The sequence below is a fragment of the Bubalus kerabau genome, chromosome X (genome assembly GCF_029407905.1).
Source record: "Bubalus kerabau isolate K-KA32 ecotype Philippines breed swamp buffalo chromosome X, PCC_UOA_SB_1v2, whole genome shotgun sequence".
In the NCBI taxonomy this organism is placed as follows: Eukaryota; Metazoa; Chordata; class Mammalia; order Artiodactyla; family Bovidae; genus Bubalus; species Bubalus kerabau.
The window spans coordinates 123613156-123638613 of record NC_073647.1 but is presented as its reverse complement, the minus strand read 5'-3'; the positions used below and the strand labels follow the sequence as shown (position 1 = coordinate 123638613).

Here is a 25458-nt window from a genome sequence, read left to right as displayed (position 1 = left end):
TATGCTTTTATTCACTCTTAATAATTTAATTTCTAATCAGGGGTTTGGGACTAGACAGTGAAAAAATCCTAGAAATACGCTGGATATACCCTATTATTGGAGTCCCACAGACATCACCTCCTGAAAGCCCACAGAGTAAGTATATCTTACAGTCAGAGAACACTAGGATTTTAAGGGATCTTAGAGACCCTCTAATCACATCTCTTCTTTGTACATGCAAGAAAATCCGGGTTCAGAGAAAGTAGGTTTAAAGTCACCCAGCTCTGTTGGTGGGAACACTAGGACTGAATCTGGTCTCTTAACAGTAAGTTCAATGATCTTTTCACAAAACTATACCATTTCCTGTTGTTCTTGCTGTTGATGAAACCTACCAATCAGCTAAGATTGAAATAACATCAACTTCAGACCCCTTTATTTAACAGTCTTTGATGTGCTCTGAGCCCTGCACTAGATTTGTAAGATTCCTAGGTACTTGGCTTCTTGGATTACATTTAATCACCGTATTCTGGCTTCTGTGTAACTCATGGGGACGATGATTCCTCTGTTAGTTTTCCTAATACAAATCTTTGATTCTGTTCTCCAAAAACTAGTCAGAATGTACTGTGGAGGGTTCAGGGAGGTTTGCTTTGCCACCACACATGCAACATCAAATCTCTACTCGTAAAATGCCTTTTTCTCAACGACCCCTTTTTTCTTCCACATACTCCAGACTTATCTCAAGTTTCTGTATGTTCTCTTTCCTTAACACTCTTCACTTCTTCTGCATACTTTGATGTTCCCATTTTCTTCCCAGGGTCAGTGTAAGAATTCCTCTTAGATAACCAGCACAATTCCTCTTAGAGAACCATAGGGTGAAATTTAGTATCCCAGCCTCTTACCAGGCTCTAGGCATAGTTCTTCATAAGTAAGAATCACTGAATTGCATAGCAAAGGGATATCTGTTTTCAATCTCCACCTTGAACAACATAAATAAGCTATAAGGAGGCTTGAAATTTTGGATTTTCCTTCTCCCTCCAATACCAGTCTTTGCTAGTGAAAAAGGGCTTGTCTTTACTGGAATAAATTATGTCACCACACTTAGAAGAGAAAATAGCAAGTTTTGCTTGTGAATAACAGCATTTCCCCAGATACACAGGTTATAAAGGAAGAACAAGATTATATATTTCCTTATGGAGTTTAATTTTAAGTGGAGTGAAAATCCACATACCTAACAATTCCTTTGACAATAAATGTCATTTGTTTTACTTGAAGTATTTTTATTCTTGTGTTAAAAAAAAACTATCAACACATAAATATTTCACATACACTAAATTATCTTCAGAATGCTTCACAAACATGTCAAAATATTTTTTTTTATTTCCATCTAGGACATAGTTGTTTGTATACTTTCCATAGAGCTGAGCAGTTTAAAATTTATAATAGTGTTCCAATCAAAGTGATGTAATACAGCCTAGACATTACTCTGTTGGAATTCTAACAGCAGTATTGCTCGTGTCTACTCCAGATACTGTTTTATTTTTTTCCCCCAGATTAAAGATTTAAAGCAGATTTTTAGAAGTCTAAAATAAAGCCTATGAGAAAATAAAAAACATAAATTTCTTGTACCGTTGTCTTCAATAAAGGTTAAATATGCTTCCAAAATATAGACATTTTCTATCAAGTCACTTCTATTAGGAATTTTTTTTTTTTTTAAAGTAAATGTGAGTTCTGTAAATAGCCTGTGTTATATTAGCACAACCAAGTGAACATCTGTGTTCTGAGCAGATTGTGTAGTAGTTATTAAATCATTTTATCAAAAGTCTAAAACCCATTCTAGTAATTCTTTTTCTCTACAAATGCCCTTGAGAAACAAATGGGTAAGATTTTATAAATAAATATTATTTACTCTCTGTACAGTCCATTCTTCATTCCTAAGAACACATCAGAAATAACCCATTGCTTTCCCTGCTCAACTGCATCACCATCAATGTTTGTTGTTTCATTTTCTTTTTTTCTATGTGTATCTATAACCCAGGTTATTCTCAAGCCCAGGGTACTTTTGTTGCACTGTCAGCCACCTTTTCCCTTTGTGCATTCTAATCCGCTCCTGTCCATTGAGGTAGATAATTGGAAAAGGGCTGCACTCCCTATCACAGTGTAAAGACAATGGAATGTGAATCCATTGTGATTTAGCAATGCTGGTCTTGCTAGGGCACTAATTTCCTAAGGACTTATAGGACAAGACCAGTGACATGATACTAATTGTAACTTTGATCACACTAATTTCTGATTTAATGCTCTAAGACTGAAGCTAATTATAACGAGAAAAGCTTGTACATTTTCTTCAGCCATTTCAACCCACTTAATTTACACCTAACTTTGTACCCCATTGTACATTTCACATAATTAATTCTAAGTCCAAAATGTTCAGTATCAACCTGTAAATTTAAGAATTAAAATTTATTTTAATTATTTATTTACTGTAGATGTGGTACATATTGCAAAAACACGTAAATCTGCTGACATTATCCAGTTTTGCAGTTCTGATGAACATATTATTATTATCCTTTTTTTCCGTACAGCAGGAGCTAGTACAACATTGTAAAGCACTATATTCTAATAAAATTATTTTAACATATGTTATTAGTGATGCCATAAAAGCATAGAGTAATATATTTCAAAAGCTTTTTTAATATTACAGTTCACTTTTTTATCTCATATTCAGTTTATGTCCTGTGTGCATCTGAACTGATAAAATATAACATTTGATATATTTTAGAGATATATGGACTCTAGTATACATGGCCTCATAATATTATAGAGATAGTGCCAGGATAGTAACATTCCTTTATAAAATTATTAGCTATATATAGATATAATATTTTGGTTACTCACAAGATCACTAACACATCTAAAATTTATATAAGAAAATGTTGGAGTTTAATATATAGAAAGAAATATATAAAGTTACATTAATTTAATGTTGAATGCTGTAAATTAGTATGTAATACTGCTTAATATTATTTAAATAAATAAGTACAGTTTTATTTTTAACTGCTAAATAGTGTATTTTATAAATTTAAGAGCAATTCACACATGGAAATTAAAATATTTTACTTAAATAATTTAAGTACATTTCAAGGTGCATGTAATATTATTTTTAGTTAAATATTAATTAAATTAATATTTTTAGTTCAGGGGATAATAAGACATGTTCCAAAAGTATTGTAAAATAAATATTATAGAACTTTTTAAAAAATATTTGAAAGTATTTGCTGTAGTATTTTTATTTAAGTAAAGCTTGGTATTTACCATAATAAGCTCACAAATAGCTGAAAAATCTAGTCCCTGAATCACATTTCTGCATCTTAATGTAATCTTCTGTACTTTGCTGTGTATCTTCTAGATTTATCTCTTGTCATGCTGTTTTTACATATTATTTAATATTCATGTTGCTGCCAAAATGTCAGTGTATATAGATACTGAATGAGTGTATGTGTGTTAATACCAGATGCAATGACATGCCAAAGTCTGCCAAAGGGATTTCTATTTTTCATAGCATAATTCATTTTTTTCTATCTCAATAACAATCGAATAACCCATTAGTCAAATTAACTGAAAATATTTCTCTCCTGTAGTTGTCATAAAATGTCAGGCCAGGAAGAGGCTAGAAGAGGAGGTGGAAATCTTACTGGATGGAGATTTTTTGGGAGAAAATCCTATCTTAGAGCTGTCAGACTTTACAGTGATTCCAAAAAGAAAATCACATGCATATTATGAAGATATGGAAGGTAAGAAAACACAGTCATGGGGATAAAAAATTATAATAAATAAAAACTCAATTTCCTTAAATTTCAGGTTGCTGATTACTCAGTTACATGAAAATTGATGCCCATTTGTTTCTCATTTACAGTTAGTGCCCAACAAGTGTTATTTTTGTCCTCTTTACATAGTAGTTTTCTGCAAATGACAGTAGTTATGGTCATTAATGGATTTATAAGAATAGATTCAGGTTATGTCATCAGTGAGGAAAGAAAAATTGTAGTAACTGTAATTTTCATTTCTTTCAACTTTAATTTCTTATTCTCTTTTTCTGATTTATGGAATGTGATTAAAGCCATGGCTTGTAGCTTTAAATTTGGAAGAATGACCTTGAATAAAATATTTATTTAAAGAGAAAAATGTACATAAATTAGATTCAATACCCAAATATATTTTGTATAATAATCCCTCTGACATTTGGCATCTTAAACAAGAAATTTCAAAAAGTTAATATGATGGTTTGGCAAAATCAACTCTCAATGATACAAACTTTAGTTTTCAGCCATCTTCCACATGAAATAAAGTAGAAAGCTCCTATTCCCATTGAAAGGGAAATTCCCTTAACAATTGTTTTATTAGTATCAACGGGAGAAATCTTTATGTATTATTTATAAAGGAAAGTAACCACAAAATTAAGTATGAAATGCCTTGCAGAATCAAAATATCTTCTCTAGTTTTCTTATTTTGGTCTATAGTTTTTTACTTTGATCTCACTACTATCATCTCTGGGTCTAATTATTTCAGTGATGAGAGAATGTAAATGAGGTATAACAGAAGGGAGAGTATACAAGAGTATAGAGAGGATATACAGTAGATAGTAAAATAATCTTTACTTTTTTATAGTAACGATTTCTATATTATTAAGTAATAAATTCGCATTTTAAATGATTAAAGATATTTCTGATGAATATGAATAGCAGTCCCTCAGCTCAACTTAGTCCCACTCAGATGGTGTTCAGTTCAGTTCAGTTCAGTTACTCAGTCGTGTCTGACTCTTTGCGACCCCATGAATCACAGCACGCCAGGCCTCTCTGTCCATCAATAACTCCCGGAGTTCACTCAAACTCATGTCCATCGAGTCGGTGATGCCATCCAGCCATCTCATCCTCTGTCGTCCCCTTCTCCGCCTGCCCCCAATCCCTCCCAGCATCACAGTCTTTTCCAATGAGTCAACTCTTCGCATCAGGTGGCCAAAGTACTGGAGTTTCAGCTTCAGCATCATTCCCTCCAAAGAAATCCCAGGGCTGATCTCCTTCAGAATGGACTAGTTGGATCTCCTTGCAGTCCAAGGGACTCTCAAGAGTCTTCTCCAACACCACGGTTCAAAAGCATCAATTCTTCGGTGCTCAGCCTTCTTCACAGTCCAACTCTCAAATCCATACATGACCACAGGAAAAACCATAGCCTTGACTAGATGAACCTTTGTTGGCAAAGTAATGTCTCTGCTTTTGAATATGCTATCTAGGTTGGTCATAACTTTCCTTCCAAGGAGTAAGCATCTTTTAATTTCATGGCTGCAGTCACCATCTGCAGTGATTTTGGAGCCCAGAAAAATAAAGTCTGACACTGTTTCCACTGTTTCCCCATCTATTTGCCATGAAGTGATGGGACCAGATGCCATGATCTTCGTTTTTTGAATGTTGAGCTTTAAGACAACTTTTTCACTCTCTACTTTCACTTTCATCAAGAGGCTTTTTAGTTCCTCTTCACTTTCTGCCATAAGGGTGGTGTCAACTGCATATCTGAGGTTATTGATATTTCTCCTGTCAATCTTGATTCCAGCTTGTGCTTCTTCCAGCCCAGCGTTTCTCATGATGTACTCTGCATATAAGTTAAATAAGCAGGGTGATAATATACAGCCTTGACATACTCCTTTTTTATTTGGAACCAGTCTGTTGTTCCATGTCCAGTTCTAACTGTTGCTTCCTGACCTGCATATAGGTTCTCAAGAGGCAGGTCAGGTGGTCTGGTATTCCCATCTCTTTCAGAGTTTTCTACAGTTTATTGTGATCCACACAGTCAAAGGCTTTGGCGTAGTCAATAAAGCAGAAATAAATGTTTTTCTGGAACTCTCTTGCTTTTTCCATGATCCAGCGTATGTTGGCAATTTGATCTCTTGGTTCCTCTGCCTCTTCTAAAACCAGCTTGAACATCTGGAAGTTCACGGTTCATGTATTTCTGAAGCCTGGCTTGCAGAATTTTGAGCATTACTTTACTAGCATGTGAGATGAGTGCAATTGTGTGGTAGTTTGAGCATTCTTTGGTATTGCCTTTCTTTGGGATTGGGATGAAAACTGACCTTTTCCAGTCCTGTGGCCACTGCTGAGTTTTCCAGATTTGCTGGCATATTGAGTGTAGCACTTTCACAGCATCATCTTTCAGGATTTGAAATAGCTCCACTGGAATTCCATCACCTCCACTAGCTTTGTTCATAGTGATGCTTCCTAAGGCCCCCTTGACTTCACATTCCAGGATGTGTGGCTCTAGGTGCGTGATCACACCATCGTGATTATCTGGGTTGTGAAGCTCCTTTTTCTACAGTTCTTCTGTGTATTCTTGCCACCTCTTCTTAATATCTTCTGCTTCTGTTAGGTCCATACCATTTCTGTCCTTTATCGAGCCCATCTTTGCATGAAATATTCCCTTGGTATCTCTAATTTTCTTGAAGCGATCTCTAGTCTTTTCCATTCTGTTGTTTTCCTCATTTTTTATCTACTAAAATGTTATTCAATCTATGTAAAATAATCCAGAATTACATCCACCATTTGTCCCCTACTGTCATTCCAGTCTCATTTCTCTAGAACATTAACTTGTTATTAACCTGGGTGGGATCACGTGCCACTTGTCTACATTTACCATCTACTTTCCCAGCACGGTCAGCATCTATGAGACAGTCTGCTCTGCCCGGCCTGCCAACTTCCACTCCCTTTTTATGGAAACTACCTCCCAGTCTTGCCACAAGATTCTTAACATAGTTCAGTCATATGCTGTCCTCCTGGCCAAAGTGGGCATATAAGGGAGGTTGGGCTCCCCCAAATCTTCTGTAGTCAAATGCAGGAAGTTTGTTTTTCTTCGTTTGCTGAAGCTGTAATATGTAGTGCTAGGGAGTATTTATTTCTCTACTTTTCTCTGCAGGCCTGCTTTGTCTTCTCTTTGTAGGTCTCCTTTCTCTGTCTGCTCATCGATATACACATGGCTCTGTCATGCTTAACTCTTCCTTTACTTCATGAAACACTTGGTGTCTTCCAAAAAAGATTATTCAAATGGGGGTTCTGTTATTTGCAAATAGGCATTCTAAGAGTAAATATAGAAGAGTCTCTAGAAATAATAAATATTTCTTAAACGGATTGTAAAAATATCAGAATCATCTTCCCCACACACTCTCATTATAAAATTTTTCAGCACTATTTTAAAAGCTGGAGATGGAATTATGAAATGAGTATCTATGTTATATGTACCCAGTGTAGTTCAAAAGATTCAAAAAAATTAGTTGAGATTAACTTATTTTTGGTTTACTGGAAAGTTATGGATAGTATGAAGTATATGAGAGTAAGAGAGAGTAATACTGTCACTAGGTTGCACAATGAGATATTTAATTTTTAAATATATTAATTTACTACTTTTTTCTCCTTGGTTGAATTTTCATTTTTTAATTGAAAAATGCTAACATAATCACAGCTTGCTTAAATTTATAAAAAGTAAAATAAATTTGTATGACAACAGGGGAATTTTCCACTGCAACACCTGTACAGTTACTCTCTGTTTCAAAGAATTATGTATTAATAATGAAATCAGACTGATGTGAACCATTTCCATTTATCTCCAAAAATTATTATGAGTTGGGTACAGATTTTGCTTTAGTGACTCATGTAGTAGCATTGGACAAATGTAGAAAAAGTAATTGTTAAGTAAATGAAATTCTATTGGCTTTTTTTTCTTCAACCAGTAGCCAATATAAAAAAAAAATCTGATTGTTTATGCATATCAGGGATAAGAATATTGGTGTAGATTAACCACAGAATCCAAATGTGTAATACAGTTTCCAATTTCCAGTGATAAATAAATGTGAGTACTTTCTTACTAAAATATAAAACAATTTTAATATGCAGGCAACCTATAATAAGTGTTCCCCAGTGAATGTCCAGTTTCTGACGTGAAAACATTGTTTTGTGTGACATCCTGTTATGCTTCAATGAATTTTAATAGTTTAGTCTTCAAGCTTGATTTTTATTTGAAATCTATCCTGTTGAAGGCAAAATGTTGATGCTTCTATGACATGAAGTAAGGAAGGTAAAGAAATGCTTACATTCAGGACTCATTTTAATATGTTCTTGCTACTTAAATTGTTTAAATCGTACCCTTGTCAGGTTGCAAGCTAAATATATATATATATATAATTCTGATAATAGAAGTTGATTAGATCTTATTACCTGAAAAAAAAAAAAAATCCACTCCCTCCTAGATAAGAATGGTCTATAAGGAGGCTGCCAACATCATTCTGAGAGATTTGAAAGGCGTATAAGGAAAAAGAGTCTCTCTTTTAAATAGCTCTTGAATATACACTTTTTTATATGGCTCATATTTTACTACTTCATTACTTTTCATGATGAAAAATAATGCTTACTGTTGAAAATAACTCTTTGGAAGGTTTGCAGTCTTATCTCTTCCCATCATTCTCTAGTAGCTTTTTCTCTGCTCAATACCACCAAACTCAAGGAAACCATCTTTTTTTTTTTTTTTCCAAAAGACATTTTAGTTTGTAAACATCTGTTTCTGTTCTGAAGCATGTCTTGCTATACAGAAGTAGGTTTCTTCAGTGACTTCCCTGGTGGCTCAGACGGTAAAGAGTTTTCCTGCAATGTGGAAGACCTGGGTTCTATCCCTGGGTTGGGAAGATCCCCTGGAGGAGGAAATGGCAACCTACTCCAGTATTCTTGCCTGGAGAATCCCATGGATAAAGGAGCCTGGTGGGCTAGAGTGCCTGGGGTCGCAAAGAGTCAGACACGACTGAGCAACTAAGCACAGACACTCAATTTTAATGTTTTTAAACATTAAAAATATTAATGTCTTAATGTCTTTTCTCTGAATATTTGATAAATCAGTTGACCTCTCTCTGGTCTGAGTTCCTTAAAAGCATCTGGTAATTGCTGGATTCCTTTTACTGCCCAATTCCAAAGATGTAACCAAATTGCATGCAGTCTCTGAAAGTCCCCCTGCTTGCTGTTCCCTTCTCACCTATTTCTTTATGAAGGGATGGGGCTGGTCACAAGTCTGAATACTATTTTAGCCTTTATATAAAGGCAAACCAGCTGTTTTCACCTATGTGTGTCATTTGATTATAGTTTACTCAACACATTAAATAGAATCCAAAAGTCATGTTGTTCATGCCATTTTGTACTTCCTATAGTCTCTTAAATCCCTTATGGTGGAAATTAAGGCATTTTACTCTGTGGCTTAAGCTGTGATGGGATTTTAGGTGTTATCATTAATTAACAACCTGTGTTTCTTCATCCAAATTTCTAGTCATCTGAAAAGTAGATGTAGAAATAAGGCAGATGGAGATCAAAAGGTACCTTTATTATAAAGGTGAACTGGAAAATGACTTGGTACTATGGATTCATTTGGGCTTGTCAATACCTTCCACCACAATTGAGTGCATTTACCCCAAACTAGCCAGTTGTATGGGAATAAACAATCAACACACAAAGAAGGAAGAGAAAGTGTGCATGCTGATTGACGATATCAGAAAAGAAAGAGAAGGGTCTGCTCATCTGCTCAGGCTTCACTTCTTCACCCAAATTCACTGATCAGATATGTTGTTTTCTCTCAGAGGGCAGAACATGATGAAGGAGACAGATTGATGCTGAGATATTTTTCCCTCCTATACCTTTCCCTTCTAGCAAATGAAAAAGCCTCTCTATGTAAACATGATCAATAGGAAATAAGGATCCCCACCACTGCCTTCCCATTCTTTTCTCTTACTTTTCACCATCTTCTTTCTGAGAGTCCAATAAAACCATCAAACCTCATTTAAATGAAAACACTAGGACTTCTCTATTCTCTTTCTACCCTGACTCCTCACAAACACCATTGAGTTAATGAGGATTGATCACTTTCATATCTTTTTTATTCAACAACAATCTTAGGAACATCTTTGTTGCCAGGTATTATGCTGAGTCCCAGAGATGCCAAAATTAACAAGGCACAGACTGTTGTCAAGGAATTCAAGAAATCATCTATCCAACATGGTAGATTTATGCACCTGTACTACTTAAATCAATTGGTGTTGCCCTACTGGGATATTATACTGCTTTTATTTTTATTTTTTTTTTTTTTTTTTTTTTTTTTTTAAATTTTATTTTATTTTTAAACTTTACATAACTGTATTAGATTTGCCAAATATCAAAATGAATCCGCCACAGGTTTACATGTTAGCAGTATTTTGAAATGTGACTTCTATAAGACTACAAATTATACCCTGTGGGCAGTATTTCCCCTATAATTGTATTTATTCTTCCTTAGTAACTCTGGTCTCTGCCTTCTCTATGCCTCTCTGGAGATTAGTTCAGTGATTTTCTCTCTGTGGGACTTTTTCTGTGAGAGTAGTTTTGCCATTTAACTGCATAACAAATTCATGCCACTTCCTTTTATATCCCAGGTGTACTATAGCTTGAGGCTGTCTTTCTTTGATTAATCTACTGTCTTTTTCGTGCCTGATTTGCTGATTTGTTTGTCACACTGGTCTCATTTTATGCAAAGGCCAGTCATCTTGTTGCATGATGTTTATGTGACAATGCTCATGTTGGATTTGGTCTGTAATCACAACCAGCTCCAGAGAAGCCTGTCATTAGCCCTCCCATGATCCCACATTGGCCTCTAGACTTGATCCTTCCCTCTGCTTCTCTTCATCTTGCTTTCTCTGCTCAACTCACTCCATTAAGTCTTCTGTCCTAACTACTCTAGTAAGAGTACCATTGACAAGATTGTCAGCCCTATCCAGTATGCCTAATCCAGTGGTCAGATTTGTGCTCTGAGCTTACGTCTCGCTGGTTATCCCTTTTCCATCTCTATTGATGGCTCCTCTTCCTCTGACCGGAATCTCAATGTTTGAGTGAGGGCCAGAACACTCCCTTGCACAGATAATGGCCTGCATACTTCCAGAAGCTGCTGCTGATGGCATCTTCTCAGCAGGTGTGCCACTTGCCAGGCCTGGTATCCTCAGCTGTGACATCTGTACTCAGACAACTTGGGTTCTTCTATTTAATTTCTATACAGCCTTGACAAAATTATTTTACTTCTCTATAAACTCTGTTTCTTCAACTGTAGTATGGAGATAGTATCTATTTCATAGGATTTGTTTTAAGATTAAGTGTAAATGCATAGAATTCTTTAAAGTGCCTGGTTCTCAGTGTGTCATAAGTGTTAGATATTACCATTATTATCATTTAAAGCTCTGGTTGGGCATTTTGTGACAGTGATGTATTAGAGGACCCATCTTCGGTCACTGACAAATGACAGTTCAAGATGGAAACATGATTCTTTCAATGTCATTTGGTGGGTTTTCTCATTAATACATGAAATAATATTGTATCAGAAAGTACAAAAATATGGTACCTAATCTTAAATAGATTCTGAAATTTGGTGCTAAATTGCTAAATGGCTGGATAAAATGTTTATGTTACAAAAAGTTCCTTTATCTTTTATTTCTGGATTCTTGTTTAAAATGAAATGTGTAAGACAAGCATTAGCTATGTTGCCACTTTCTTCCTTTAATTTTCGTTCTGTAGTTTACTGTACTTGCAGTTGTAGCAAAAGAATATGCAGTTATTTTAAGTTAATCAAAATGTTTGGTCTATTAAATGACCTTATGAAAGTGAAGTAAAACATGTAAATTAAATAACCCTTCAAAAAGATATACAATTTTGTAAAAATAATAAGAGTGTGCAGATGGCACATTCTTCATTATCTGTTCAAAGAAAATAGCTTTAGGTGGTTTACCCAATATCCTCTATTTTCTTTGAATACCTTGTTGTCATTATCCTCTTTCAAATTTGTGTTCAATACTCCATTCTTTCCTTCTATGATTATTACATCCTGTCAAGCAAATGTAGATGCCTATTATTAATGAAGAGACAACTATAGAAATTTATGAAAGAACATGAATAACAGTGTTCATTATACTTTGATGTTCACTTCTCATTGAGACATTTTGGTTGGGTTTGCTATGAAGTGTATTTCTTACAGATTAAAATGGTATAAAATACACAGTTTCACAATATATTTTCCAAATAAATCAGTTACAATTCAATACTTTTTGACCATTTATCATGTTTTGTCAAGGGTTTTTAAAAATTACTAATATTCTTCCACATTGAATAAAAATCAATTATTGTCCTGAGAAAATTCACCCACATATCTGGCACCCATGACCACGATAGTGCCCATTGCATGATTTATTGGCATGATGATACAGGCATTAGGTTGCATAATTACACAAGGATGGAAGCATACCCTTCTTATTCAATATAATGACCACTTGCCATACCCAAGTGATTATTACCATTATTGTTTTATAAGACGGTAGATGATAAGTAGATAGATAAACATAGATATATCATACTCTATAATTGTCTGAAATGTGTTTGATTAAATATTTTGTATGTATGTTAAGGGTATGAATACACTACTGAAATGATAAGCTCATGATTTTGGTTACCAGTCAGGACTGCTCCCATGGTCCCCACTTCATTCTTCACAGGGCATTGCTTGAGCTTAATCTCCATCTTCCTCTCACCTTTGTGCAAGTCACCACCTGGCCTGAACTACTGCAGACATCATTACCTTCTCTACTAACTCCCTTTTGCTCACTTTACCATTAAACAAACACATCATTTCCATATTTAAAATATTCCATAAGTTCTTGCTATTCTTAGAAGTCCCAAATCGTCACCATACCCTGCATGGTCTTGCCCATTTCATCTCTTGGAAATTTCATCCCACTCCCTTTTGCTCCACCTGCTTAAGTTCTTTCCCAAAGAGGCTGAGGTAATTCCCGCTGTGGAAAATTCCCTCATGCTGCTCTGATGCCTAAGAGGCATTTTCTTTGTCTACATGCAGGAGGCCCTTATCAACTTTCTTTTTAACTTTGGTATATTGGTCTCCTCTTCAGGACCTTGGCAGTCAAGTTCCCAGGACCTGAGCTCTCATAGCCTTTTCTGCTTCTCCATAGTAGCTGTTGTCATAGTCATCATTGAAAATGTTGCGGTATCACTGGTAGTTTATTGGCAATTCTTTCCTCCCAGTTATAAGTTCCATGGGGACAAGAACCTTATTTCTAATTTCAAGGAAAGTTTTCAGTTATTATTGACCAAATGAAAAAAGAAATATAAATGATAAGATGTTCAAGCTGGTTTTAGAAAAGGCAAAGGAACCAGACATCAAATTGCCAACATCTGCTGGATCATCGAAAAAGCAAGAGAGTTCCAGAAAAACATCTACTTCTGCTTTATTGACTACGCCAAAGCCTTTGACTGTGTGGATCACAATAAACTGTGGAAAATTCTGAAAGATATGGGAATACCAGACTACCTGACCTGTCTCTTGAGAAATCTGTATGCAGGTCAGGAAGCAACAGTTAGAACTGGACATGGAAAAACAGACTGGTTCCAAATAGGAAAAGGAGAACATCAAGGCTGTATATTGTCACCCTGCTTATTTAACTTATATGCAGAGTACATCATGAGAAACGCTGGACTGGAAGAAACACAAGCTGGAATCAAGATTGCCAGGAGAAATATCAATAACCTCAGATATGCAGATGACACCACCCTTATGGCAGAAAGTGAAGAGGAACTACAAAGCCTCTTTTAGTGAAAGTGAGGAAATGGTAACCCACTCCAGTGTTCTTACCTGGAGAATCCCAGGGATGGGGGAGCCTGGTGGGCTGCCGTCTATGGGGTCAAACAGAGTCGGACACGACTGAAGCGACTTAGCAGTAGCAGTGAAAGTGAAAGTGGAGAGTGAAAAAGTTGGCTTAAAGCTCAACATTCAGAAAATGAAGATCATGGCATCCAGTCCCATCACTTCATGGGAAATAGATGGGGAAACAGTGGAAACAGTGTCAGACTTTATTTTTCTGGGCTCCAAAATCACTGCAGATGGTGACTACAGCCATGAAATTAAAAGACGCTTACTCCTTGGAAGGAAAGTTATGACCAACCTAGATAGCATATTCAAAAGCAGAGACATTACTTTGCCAACAAAGGTCCATCTAGTCATGGCTATGGTTTTTCCTGTGGTCATGTATGGATGTGAGAGTTGGACTGTGAAGAAGGCTGAGTGCCGAAGAATTGATGCTTTTGAACTGTGGTGTTGGAGAAGACTCTTGAGAGTCCCTTGGACTGCAAGGAGATCCAACCAGTCCATCCTAAAGGAGATCAGCCCTGGGATTTCTTTGGAAGGAATGATGCTGAAGCTGAAACTCCTACTTTGGCCACCTGATGCGAAGAGTTGACTCATTGGAAAAGACTCTGATGCTGGGAGGGTTTGGAGGCAGGAGGAGAAGGGGACGACAGAGGATGAGATGGCTGGGTGGCATCACTGACTCAGTGGACGTGTCTGAGTGAACTCCGGGAGTTGTTGATGGACAGGGAGGCCTGGCGTGCTGTGCTTCATGGGGTCGCAAAGAGTAGGACACGACTGAGTGACTGAACTGACTGACATGTATTTAAATGTTTTTTAGAAGTGTGCATTTGTTCTCTCAAAGTCACGAGCTATATTTGTCATACTTAAGTTCTTTCCCAAAGAAGCTGAGGTAATTCCCACTGTGGAAAATTCCCTCATGCTGCTCTGATGCCTAAGAGGTATTTTCTTTGTCTACATGCAGGTTGCCCTTATCAACTTTCTTTTTAACTTTAATATTTATGGTCTCCTCCTCAGGACCTTAGCAGTCAAGTTCCCAGGACCTGAGCTCTCATAGCCTCTTCTGCTTAATTTTAATCAATTATTTTTAATTAATTTTATACAACAATCAGATGATAACTAATTTACACTGGTCTCACTGACTTAGCTCTGATCAACCCAGTACACATAAAAGTACTATACAGATTCTCTCCAAGTTGGGAACATTGCAAAAAGTATGCTTTTAACTTGATAATATGACTTTTCAAATAAAATGCAGAGACTCTACTTTGTTAGCTTGAAGACACAATGCAGAATGTCAGTTTGTTAGGATTTTGTACCACCTGATTCTATTTTTCTTCCTTATGTGTTCATATCACTATATTCTAGTTAAAACAAGGGAAATATGTCAAGTGTAAAAAGTACTAATATGGTTCCTACTTGCGTGACCCCTGTCCCCTTGCAGATAATCAGGTCTGTGTTTTGTACCAGTGGATCTTCTTAGGATTAGAATTATGACATCTATAGTAACAGATTCCCTACAGGGATTTCAATGCTTCTGAAACTAAATTTAGCTTCTCATTTCCTATCTTGATTCTGACACAGCCATTCCCATAAAGACTTCAATAATTAAGCAGAAACAGATGCAGATCTCAATAGTATTTGCTTTGAAAAATATGTTATTTGAATGCAGTGGAAATTTCATCTCCCATTAAAAACTCTAAAGCTCTTAAATGCTGCTTCTCAGTATGGAGTATGGCTTCCAATGGAACATTTCCATATCCCGTCCCCAGAACGAATCAATATATTAAATGTAGACATATTGATTTTGCTACAACAAAGAATGGTTATCAATAGGAACAATTGCCAATTTGGTCAACAGGATGAAAGCTAGTAATTCAGAAGGTCTGAGATTTATTTTTGTACATAAAAAAAGAAAAAAGATCTTATAAGGTTATGGGTCAGTCTATTATTTTACATTAATAAGATTTACTGAGTACTTATTAAATGTGACTTGGGATTTACTGAGTAATTATTAAATGTGACTTTCTTTATAAATTATAAGTCTATAAGCTTTTAATATATACAGCATATCATATTGTGTTTATAGTAAATGTTAATAGTAAATGTTATAGTAAATGTTAATTTTTAGTTTCCATTTGTCTATTTCTTATTTTATTAGTCTGAAATTTAAGAATGGTGGGATTAAGGATAGTGGGTGAATTTTTTTCTATATCCATTCATTTATTTAACTCTTAAAAGCATACTGAATACTATTATATACCTGGTAACGCACTAGGTATTACGAACACAAAGCTAAATAACATATACCCTCTCCCTCGCTCTAAATACCTGTGCATGATTAGTGCTGACGTATAATTGATTTTGAATCTATATGTATTTAGTTGAATTAAAATGCATTTAAATCTTGATTTTCTTAGATAAACCTATGAAACGTGAATTTGAATATGGCATTGAATTTGAATCTGAAGATGAAAAGGCTAGTTTGGAATCCTGCTTGGCTATATGTTTGATCAAAAAATCTTATAATGCCAATAAAGAGCAGATAACATTGGTCTTCAGTCTGATATTTACACCAAACAAACCAGTGAGGTAAACCTGCTTTTGCAAACCCTAATTTCTTTAAACAATATTATTACTCTTTTAAACTAAATAATGTGGTCTTTTTCTTTCCATCTTTCTATTTGTCAGTTGCATTACTTCTTTGATGCCATTGAGGTAAATAGATTATTTCTAGCTATCCAGATGTGAAAAGTATTCTGATGAAAAAGAATAGTCCAAATTATTAGAAATCTGAGATATCCTTCAGGAATTGTGACCTCCCCAAGGTCATTAGGATATGCTATTAGCAAAACAGGGCTGTCTACTTTGAAAAAAAGTTTTTAATTGCAGACTTGGTGCTATACATTGGCAACATGGTATTTCTCCATACTACTTCTCAGAACCAGTTCAAATGATGAAACTGCTGAGTGCCCTCCTTTGCGATTGCTGTCATTACCATTTTACCATTCAAAACCATAGCATTGTACTAAAGGTAAAGTCTAAGAGGGTCATACTGGAGTCTGTGAGAATAGTAAGCTTTGAATATCTGTCCTTTGGAAAACCTCGTCCAGTGTCTTTGTATTTAGTTTTTAGGCAACTGATACTTAGCATCTACACATACTGTATGATAGGTCACATCTGAGACAGGATTTTATGTCTTGATGCAGAGACACTGATTAGAACCACAAATAAGCACAAAATACAGCCTGGCCATGAAAAAACAATTGACAATATTACTTGTGCTTTTAACCATTTCTATAATTTAACTATGCATTCAATGTACCCATGTGTGTATTTAAAGTGGCTTTGAGAATGTAGTCTAATAACTAAAAGATAGCAGGGTCCCCTTCAGGAAGCAGTAATAAAATCAGATTGTAAAAAGAAAGTACATATTAAACATTATTTTCATAATTTTCTATGGGCTTTTTTTTTAATTTTCTTACTTTTCTATGGGATTCCTTGGTGGCTCAGTGGTAAAGAATCTGCCTGCCAGTCCAAGAGGCACTGGTTTGATCCCTGCATCAGGAAGATCCCCTGGAGAAAGAAATGGCAACCTACTCTAGTATTCTTGCCTGGAGAATTCCATGGACAGAGGAGCCTGGTGGGCTGCAGTCCATGGAATCACAAAGAGTTGGATACAACTTAGTGACTCAACATTTATATGTTAGTGTTTTTCACATTTAGCTTAGTATTATGTTGATTCAGTGACAGGGAAATTACCAGCAAAAACCAGAAGGGGAAAATGTCATCATTAGTGAGTATGGACAGAACCAATGTGAATTTATATTTGTTCCACATTTGGTGAGTTTAGAGCTTCTTGGTGAATATTTGAGAAGCTGATTTAGGACAACTTATATTCATGATTTATAAATTTTTGTGAGTGTCTTGTGGTGTTCTGATGTAGTTTAATAATTCTATTTTATGCACACATACTCATTTGTTTTTGTCATTTCTTCTTCCATATGTATTTGGGATGGTTCACTGCAAGACATACCATTAAATGATTAAAATAAATAAATAAATAAATAAAACCAATAGCTTTAAATTTTGAAAAAAGAACAAGAAAATAATTATACCCAAATCATACTGTTCCTACATAATTTAAGTAAGTATCAAATTTAATTCTTCTCTTCCTAATTGACATGGTAAAAAGTACAACAAAATTTTCATGGGTTTGTTAAAGAAAATATTAACACTGTTGCACAACAGTAAAAACAAGGTAATTTTTCATGTTTATCCTTTCATAGAATAGTGCTGACATAATAAGAGTAATGGTCAGAGCCTTAAATGTGTTTTTACAAAAAATAAAATATAGTAAAAACAAAAATATTATTCCTTAAGACCTTGACCTTTTTTTTTCTTCAGTTTTTTCATTGGAAAAGACCCTGATGCTGGGAAAGATTGAGGGCGGGAGGAGAAGGGGATGACAAAGGATGAGATGGTTGAATGGCATCACTGAGTCAATGGACATGGGTGTGGGTGGACTCCGGGAGTTGGTGATGGAAAGGGAGGCCTGGCGTGCTGCAGTTCATGGGGTTGCAAAGAGTCGGACACAACTGAGCGACTGAACTGAACTGAATGGGGCCGGATGCCACGATCTTTGTTTGTTTGTTTGTTTAATATTTAGTTTTAAATCAGCTTTTTCACTCTTCTCATTCACCTCATCAAGAGTTTCTTTAGTTCCTCTTCACTTCTGCCATTAGAGTGGTATCACTCGCATATCTGAGGTTATTCATGTTTCTCCTACCTATCTTGTTTCCAGCCTAGCATTTCTCATAATGTGCTCAGTGTATAAGTTAAATAAACAGGATGACAACAGACAGCCCTATCGTACTCCTTTATCAATCCTGAACCAATCAGTTATTCCATACAGGGTTCTAATTGTTGCTTCTTGACCTCCATACAGGTTTCTCAGGAGACAGGTAAGATGGTCTGGTATTCTCATCTCTTTAAGTGCTTTCCAATTTGTTAATGATCCACACAGTCAAAGGCTTTAGTGTAGTTGATGAAACAGAGGTAGATGGTTTTCTGGAATTCCCTTGCTTTCTCTGTGATCCAGCGAATGTTGGCAATTTGATCTCTGGTTCCTGTGCCTTTTCTAAACCCTGCTTGGATGTCTGGAAGTTCTTTGTTCACATAATGCTGAAGCCTAGCATGCAAGATTTTAAGTATGACCTTACTAGCATGGGAGATGAGTACAATTGTCCAATGGTTTGAGCATTCTTTAGTACTACCCTTCTTGGGAACTGGGATGAGGATTGACCTTTTCCAGTCCTGCGGCCACTACTGAGTCTTTCAGAATTGCTCACATACTGAATGCACCACTTTGACAGCATCATTTTTTAGAGTTTTGAATAGCTCTACTGAAATTGCATTGCATCCACTAGCTTTACTGACAGCAGTGCTTCCTAAGACCCACTTGACTTCACACTACAGAATGTCTGGCTCTGGGTGACTGACCACACCTTTGCGGTTATCTAGTTCATTGAGATCTTTTTCGTGCAGTTCTTCCATGTTTTCTTTCCATTTCTTCTTGATCTCTTCCACTTCTACTAGGTCTCTACTGTTTTTGTCTGTTACTGTGCACATCTTTGGATGAAATGTTCCCTTGATATTTCCAATTTTCCTGAAGAGATCTCTAGTCTTTCCCCTTCTGTTTTCCTCTATTTTTATGCACTGTTCATCAAAGAAGTCCTTCTTATCTCTCCTTGCTGTGCTTTGGAACTCTGCGTTTAGCTGGCTGTAACCTTTCCCTTTCTCCCTTGCTTTTTACTTCTCTTCTTTCTTCAGCCTCCTCAGATAACCACTTTGCCTTCTTGCTTTTCTTTTTCTTTGTAATGGTTTTGCTTCCTCCTGTATAGTATTACGGACCTCCACCCATAGTTCTTCAGGCACACTGTTTATAAATCTAATGCCTTGAATCTATTTGTCACTCTAATGCATATTCATAGGGGATTTGATTTAACTTTTACCTGGCTGGCCTAGTGGTTTTCCCTGCTTTCTTTCGTTTAAGCCTGAATTTTGCTATGAGAAGCTGATTATCTGCGCCACAGTCAGCTCCAGGTTCTCGTTTTGCTGACTGTATACAGCTTCTCCATCTTTGGCTATAAAGAATATAATCAGTTTGATTTCAGTATTGACCATTTGGTGATGTCTAAGTGTAAAGCTGTCTCTTGTGTTGCTGAAAAAAGGTATTTGCTCTGACCAGTGGATTCTCTTGGCAGAATTCATTTTGAACTGCTTCATTTTGAACTCCAAGGCCAAATTTGCCTGTTACTCCAGGTATCTCTACTCCAAAGCCAAATTTGCCTGTTATTCCAGGTATCTCTTGACTTGCTACTTCTGTATTTCAGTCCCCAATGATGAATAGAACATCTTTTGTTGGTGTTAGTTCTTGGAGGGCTTCTAGGTCTTCCTAGAACTGATCAGCTTTAGCTTCTTCGGCATTAGTGGTAGGGGCATAGACTTGAATTACTGTGGTGCTGAATAACTTGCCTTGGAAACAAACCAAGATCATCCTGTCGTTTATGAGATTGCACCCAAGTACTGCATTTTGGACTCTTTTGTTGTTTATGAGGGCTACTCCATTTTATTGTTACTAGCACTGTATTGAAGGGATATTTTTAAAATTTTGGTACCAGTTTTGTTTTTTTGTTTTTTTGTTTTTTTTATAGTATAAGGAATGCAGCATTGAACATCCTTATACACATTGCTTCTTGAAATCTTTGAAGTATATCTGAGGGAAATTACTAATAGTGAATTAACTGGTTTAGTGTCTGTACCTTTCAAATTTGATAATATATTATCTAACTGTTCCCCAAATTGCTGAATAATTTCACAGTCCAATTTAAAGAGGCTAAGAGTTCCCAGAACTGTTCTGAAAGATTTATGTAAGAAGATTGTGATTTCTTAGTCCATTCTGACATATGATATGGCTTACAACTATAGAGCTATGTGTTTGAGTTATTTCTACCCGAAGCAAGCAAACACATGAGTAACTATTCTTCACCGTCAGCTACTATGTCTCTACTCTTCTTCAGAGCCAACTGCTTAGAAGGCTATATTTACTGTCTTCATCAATTCAATTGCCATTCAATTACAAGTTATTGTAAAGTGTTCATGATATTTATCAGTTGTAATTTAATTTTTTAAAGTTTCAGTTTAAGTCAGTTTTGGGGGCATTGTAAGTTTTCACAGAAAATATAATTTTTCTATGTGAAGCAAGAGTTCAAAGAACTTTTTTATGATGTTTTAGTTTGAACAGAAAATCCCCTTATGGAATACCTTTTAGTGTAACACTTGGGTCCATTTGCCAACCTCTCCTCAGATTCTTAAGTAATATGATATTCTATGCTGGGTACAGAAAATTTGTAGAGTGAATTCTACATATGTTACTAATTCTTAGTAAGTAACTAGAGAGTAAATGAGATACCCTGTAAAATAATTACCTCAAAGGGAGGGTAATAATAGGGACTCTGACCTACAGAATTATTCCTTAGATGTAAACAGCCCATCCACATCTTTTCCATCTACATTTTTTAAAAGAGTTTAAAGTTTCAGTTTTTGTTGTTTTGTTTTTTTTTACTGAAACCACAGTTTACTTACATTTTCACCTTAGATGTTGACCTGCTATACTGTATCCCCTTTGCTTGTTTTCCTGCAATATCCTTTATAAATCTCTTTTTCTATTCAAGGTCACAAGTTATACTGAAAGTAGAGTGCATGACAAATGGGATCTGGACGTTTCCCATGATGTTGATTGCTACTGAACCTGATGTGGATGAGGTCTTTGATATTGAAGGGGTTGGTTTATTTAAGGAAGCTACTGTTGACTTCAGGCTGACAAGTCAGACAAGGTAATACATCAAGCATATGTGTGTAACTGGTTTTGTGAATGTAATTTATGCTGAACTGGGAAACAGAATTTAAGATGGAAAATTCTATTATGTCATCTTTTTCTGGTTAAGTCAGAAAAGTATTGCCTCTAGAAATCAAAGCTTTATATATTTCATATTTGTTATTTAAAACTTGGAAAATAGAATCCACAAAGTGAATACCAAAGAACAATAAGAACAAGTAAATAGATATTGAAATTTAGAATATTTCTATTTGTTTTTCAAAAGGTGTTTTAATGTATTTTTTCAAAGATAGATGGGAGGTTTCTCAGTAAACTTTAATGGTTTTGGGCTATTAAGTGATTTAACTAGGTAGAGCTGATTAGGTAACCTACATTAAGATTCCATTTTCTGTATTATTCTGCTTAGTCACAGCTATCTTTGTTATAATTGTGATAACATAAGCAGCATGACAGTAATACTTTTACCTTTCTCAGATGTTAAAAAATATTTTACAGCTTTTTTTGAGGTATAACATACTTACCATAAAATTCACCCATTGTCAGTGTACATTTCAATATTTTTTTTAAATGTGCAGAATTTGCAATCATAGCCACATTCTAGGTTTCGAACTCATCCTTCAGTTTTCACTTCAGTCACTCAGTCATGTCCGACTCTTTACGACCCCATGGACTGCACCACTCCAGGCCTCCCTGTCCATTACCAACTCCCAGAGTTTACTCAAACTCATGTTTATTGAATCCGTGATGCCACCCAACCAGCTCATCCTCTGTTGTCCCCTTCTTCTCCCGTCTTCAGTCTTTCCCAGCATCAGGGTCTTTTCAAATGAGTCAGTTCTTTGCATCACGTTGCCAAAGTTTTGGAGTTTCAGCTTCAACATCAGTCCTTCCAATGAATATTCCGGACTGATTTCCTTTAGGATTGACTGGTTGTATCTCCTTGCAGTCCAAGGGATTCTCAAGAGTCTTCTCCAACACCAAGGTTCAAAAGTATCAATTCTTCGGCACTGAGCTTTCTTTATAGTCCAACTCTCACATCCATACAGGACTACTGGAAGTCCTCAGTTAAGTCGCTCAGTAGTCTCCTACTCTTTGCAACCCAATAAATTACAGCATGCCAGGCCTCCCTGTCCATCAACAACTCCCAGAGTTCACCCAAACTCATGTCCATCGAGTCGGTGATGCCATCCAGCCATCTCATCCTCTGTCGTCCCCTTCTCCTCCTGCCCACAATCCCTCCCAGCATCAGGGTCTTTTCCAATGAGTCAACTCTTCACATGAGGAGGCCAAAGTTTCAGCCTCAGCATCAGTCCTTCCAATGAACACCCAGGACTGGTCTCCTTTAGGATGAACTGGTTGGATATCCTTGCAGTCCAAGGGACTCTCAAGAGTATTCTCAAACACCACAGTTCAAAAGCATCAATTCTTTGGCACTCAGCTATCTTCACAGTCCAACTCTCACATTCTTACATGCCCACTGGAAAAACCATAGCCTTGACTAGATGGATCTTTGTTGACAAAGTAATATCTCTGCTTTTTAATATGATGTCTAGGTTGGTCATAACTTTCCTTCCAAGGAGTAAGCGTCTTTTAATTTCATGGCTGCAATCACCATCTGCAGTGATTTTGGAGCCCCAAAAAATAAATTCTGACACTATTTCCTCTGTTTCCCCATCTATTTCCCATGAAGTGATGAGACCAGATGCTATGATCTTCATTTTCTGAATGTTGAGCTTTAAGCCAACTTTTTCACTCTCCTCTCTCACTTTCATCAAGAGGCTTTTTAGTTCCTCTTCACTTTCTGCCATAAGGGTGGTGTCATCTGCATATCTGAGGTTATTGATATTTCTCCTGGCAGTCTTGATTCCAGCTTGTGCTTCTTCCAGCCCAGCATTCCTCACATTTCTCATGATGTACTCTGCATATAAGTTAAATAAGCAGGGTGACAATATACAGCCTTGACGCACTCCTTTTCCTATTTGGAACCAGTCTGTTGTTCCATGTCCACTTCTAACTGTTGCTTCCTGACCTGCATACAGATTTCTCAAGAGGCAGGTCAGGTGGTCTCGTATTCCCATCTCTTTCAGAATTTTCCACAGTTTATTGTGATGCACACAGTCAAAGGCTTTGGCATAGTCAGTAAAGCAGAAATAGATGTTTTTCTGGAACTCTCTTGCTTTTTTGATGATCCAGCAGATGTTGGCAATTTGGTCTCTGGTTCCTCTGCCTTTTCTAAAACCAGCTTGACCATCTGGAAGTTCACAGTTCACATATTGCTGAAGCCAGGTTTGGAGAATTTTGAGCATTACTTTACTAGTGTGTGAGATGAGTGCAATTGTGTGGTAGTTTGAGCATTCTTTGGTATTGCCTTTCTTTGGGATTGGAATGAAAACTGACCTTTTCCAGTCCTGTGGCCACTGCTGAGTGTTCCAAATTTGCTGGCATATTGAGTGCAGCACTTTTACAGCATCATCTTTCAGGATTTGAAATAGCTCAACTGGAATTCCATCACCTCCACTAGCTTTGTTCATAGTGATGCTTTCTAAGGCCCACTGGACTTCACATTCCAGGATGTCTGGCTCTAGGTGTGTGATCACACCATCATGATTATCTGGGTTGTGAAGATCTTTTTTGTACAGTTCTTCTGTGTATTCTTGCCACCTCTTCTTAATATTTTCTCCTTCTGTTAGGTCCGTACCATTTCTGTCCTTTATTGAGCCCATCTTTGCATGAAATATTCTCTTGGTATCTCTGATTTTCTTGAAGAGATCTCTAGTCTTTCCCATTCTGTTGTTTTCCTCTATTTCTTTGCATTGATCACTGAGGAAGGCTTTCTTATCTCTCTCTGCTATTCTTTGAAACTCTGCATTCACACAGGTATATCTTTCCTTTTCTGCCTTGCTTTTTGCTTCTCTTCTTTTCACGGCTATTTGTAAGGTCTCCTCGGACAGCCATTTTACTTTTTTTGCATTTCTTTTTCTTGGGGACGGTCTTGCTCCCTGTCTCCTGTAAATGTCACGAACCTCTGTCCATAGTTCATCAGGCACTCTGTCTATCAGATCTAATCCCTTGAATCTATTTCTCACGTCCACTGTATAATCGTAAGGGATTTGATTTAGGTCATACCTGAATGGTCTAGTGGTTTCCCCTACTTTCTTCAGTTTAGGTCTGAATCTGCCAATAAGGAGTTCATGATCAAAGAGTTGGACAGTACTGAAGCAACTTAGTACTTAGTTGCTTCAGTACTGTCCAACTGTTTGTGACCCTATGGATTGTAGACCACCAGTCTCCTCTGTCCATGGCATTCTCCAGGCAAGAATACTGGAGTGGGTTTCTATGCCCTCCTCCAGAGGATCTTCCCGACCCAAGGAATGAACCCATATCTCTTATGTCTGCTGCATTGGCAGGTAGATTATTTACCACTAGTACTTCCATGTCCCCCCAGATTTCCCTCAAACCCCTATTCCCACCCCTCATCTCTGGCAACCATTGATATGCTTTCTGTCTCTGTAACCTTGCCTTTTCTGGATATTTTATATAAATAGAATCATTCACTATGTACTGGATTTTTAAAATGGTTTTTATGCAGTTTTAGGTTTCCAAGAAAAGTGAGAGGAAGGCACAGAGATTTCTGTCACCCCCTGCTCCCACACGTGTGTAACCTTCCCCATTATCAACATCACTCACATAAATGGTACATTTTTTAATAAAGTTAGACCTACATTGACACATCATAACCATCCAAAGTTTGTAGTTTCCAATAAGACTCACTTTTGTTGTTGTACATCCTATGAATTTGTCTTAAGTATGCTGATATATGGGCTTCTCTGATGGCACAG

General features: G+C 36.5%; 1 protein-coding gene across 1 annotated transcript in view; it reads left to right on the top strand.

Moving 5' to 3' along the window:
* The window catches only part of LOC129640164 (cilia- and flagella-associated protein 47-like), a 176454-nt gene that overhangs the window by 115749 nt on the left and 35247 nt on the right, over positions 1–25458 (top strand). Inside the window, exons 15-18 of the mRNA XM_055565400.1 lie at positions 41–135; positions 3618–3770; positions 16143–16314; positions 21459–21620. Coding sequence (XP_055421375.1) covers positions 41–135; positions 3618–3770; positions 16143–16314; positions 21459–21620 — 582 coding nt within the window. The remainder of the gene's footprint in view (positions 1–40; positions 136–3617; positions 3771–16142; positions 16315–21458; positions 21621–25458) is intronic.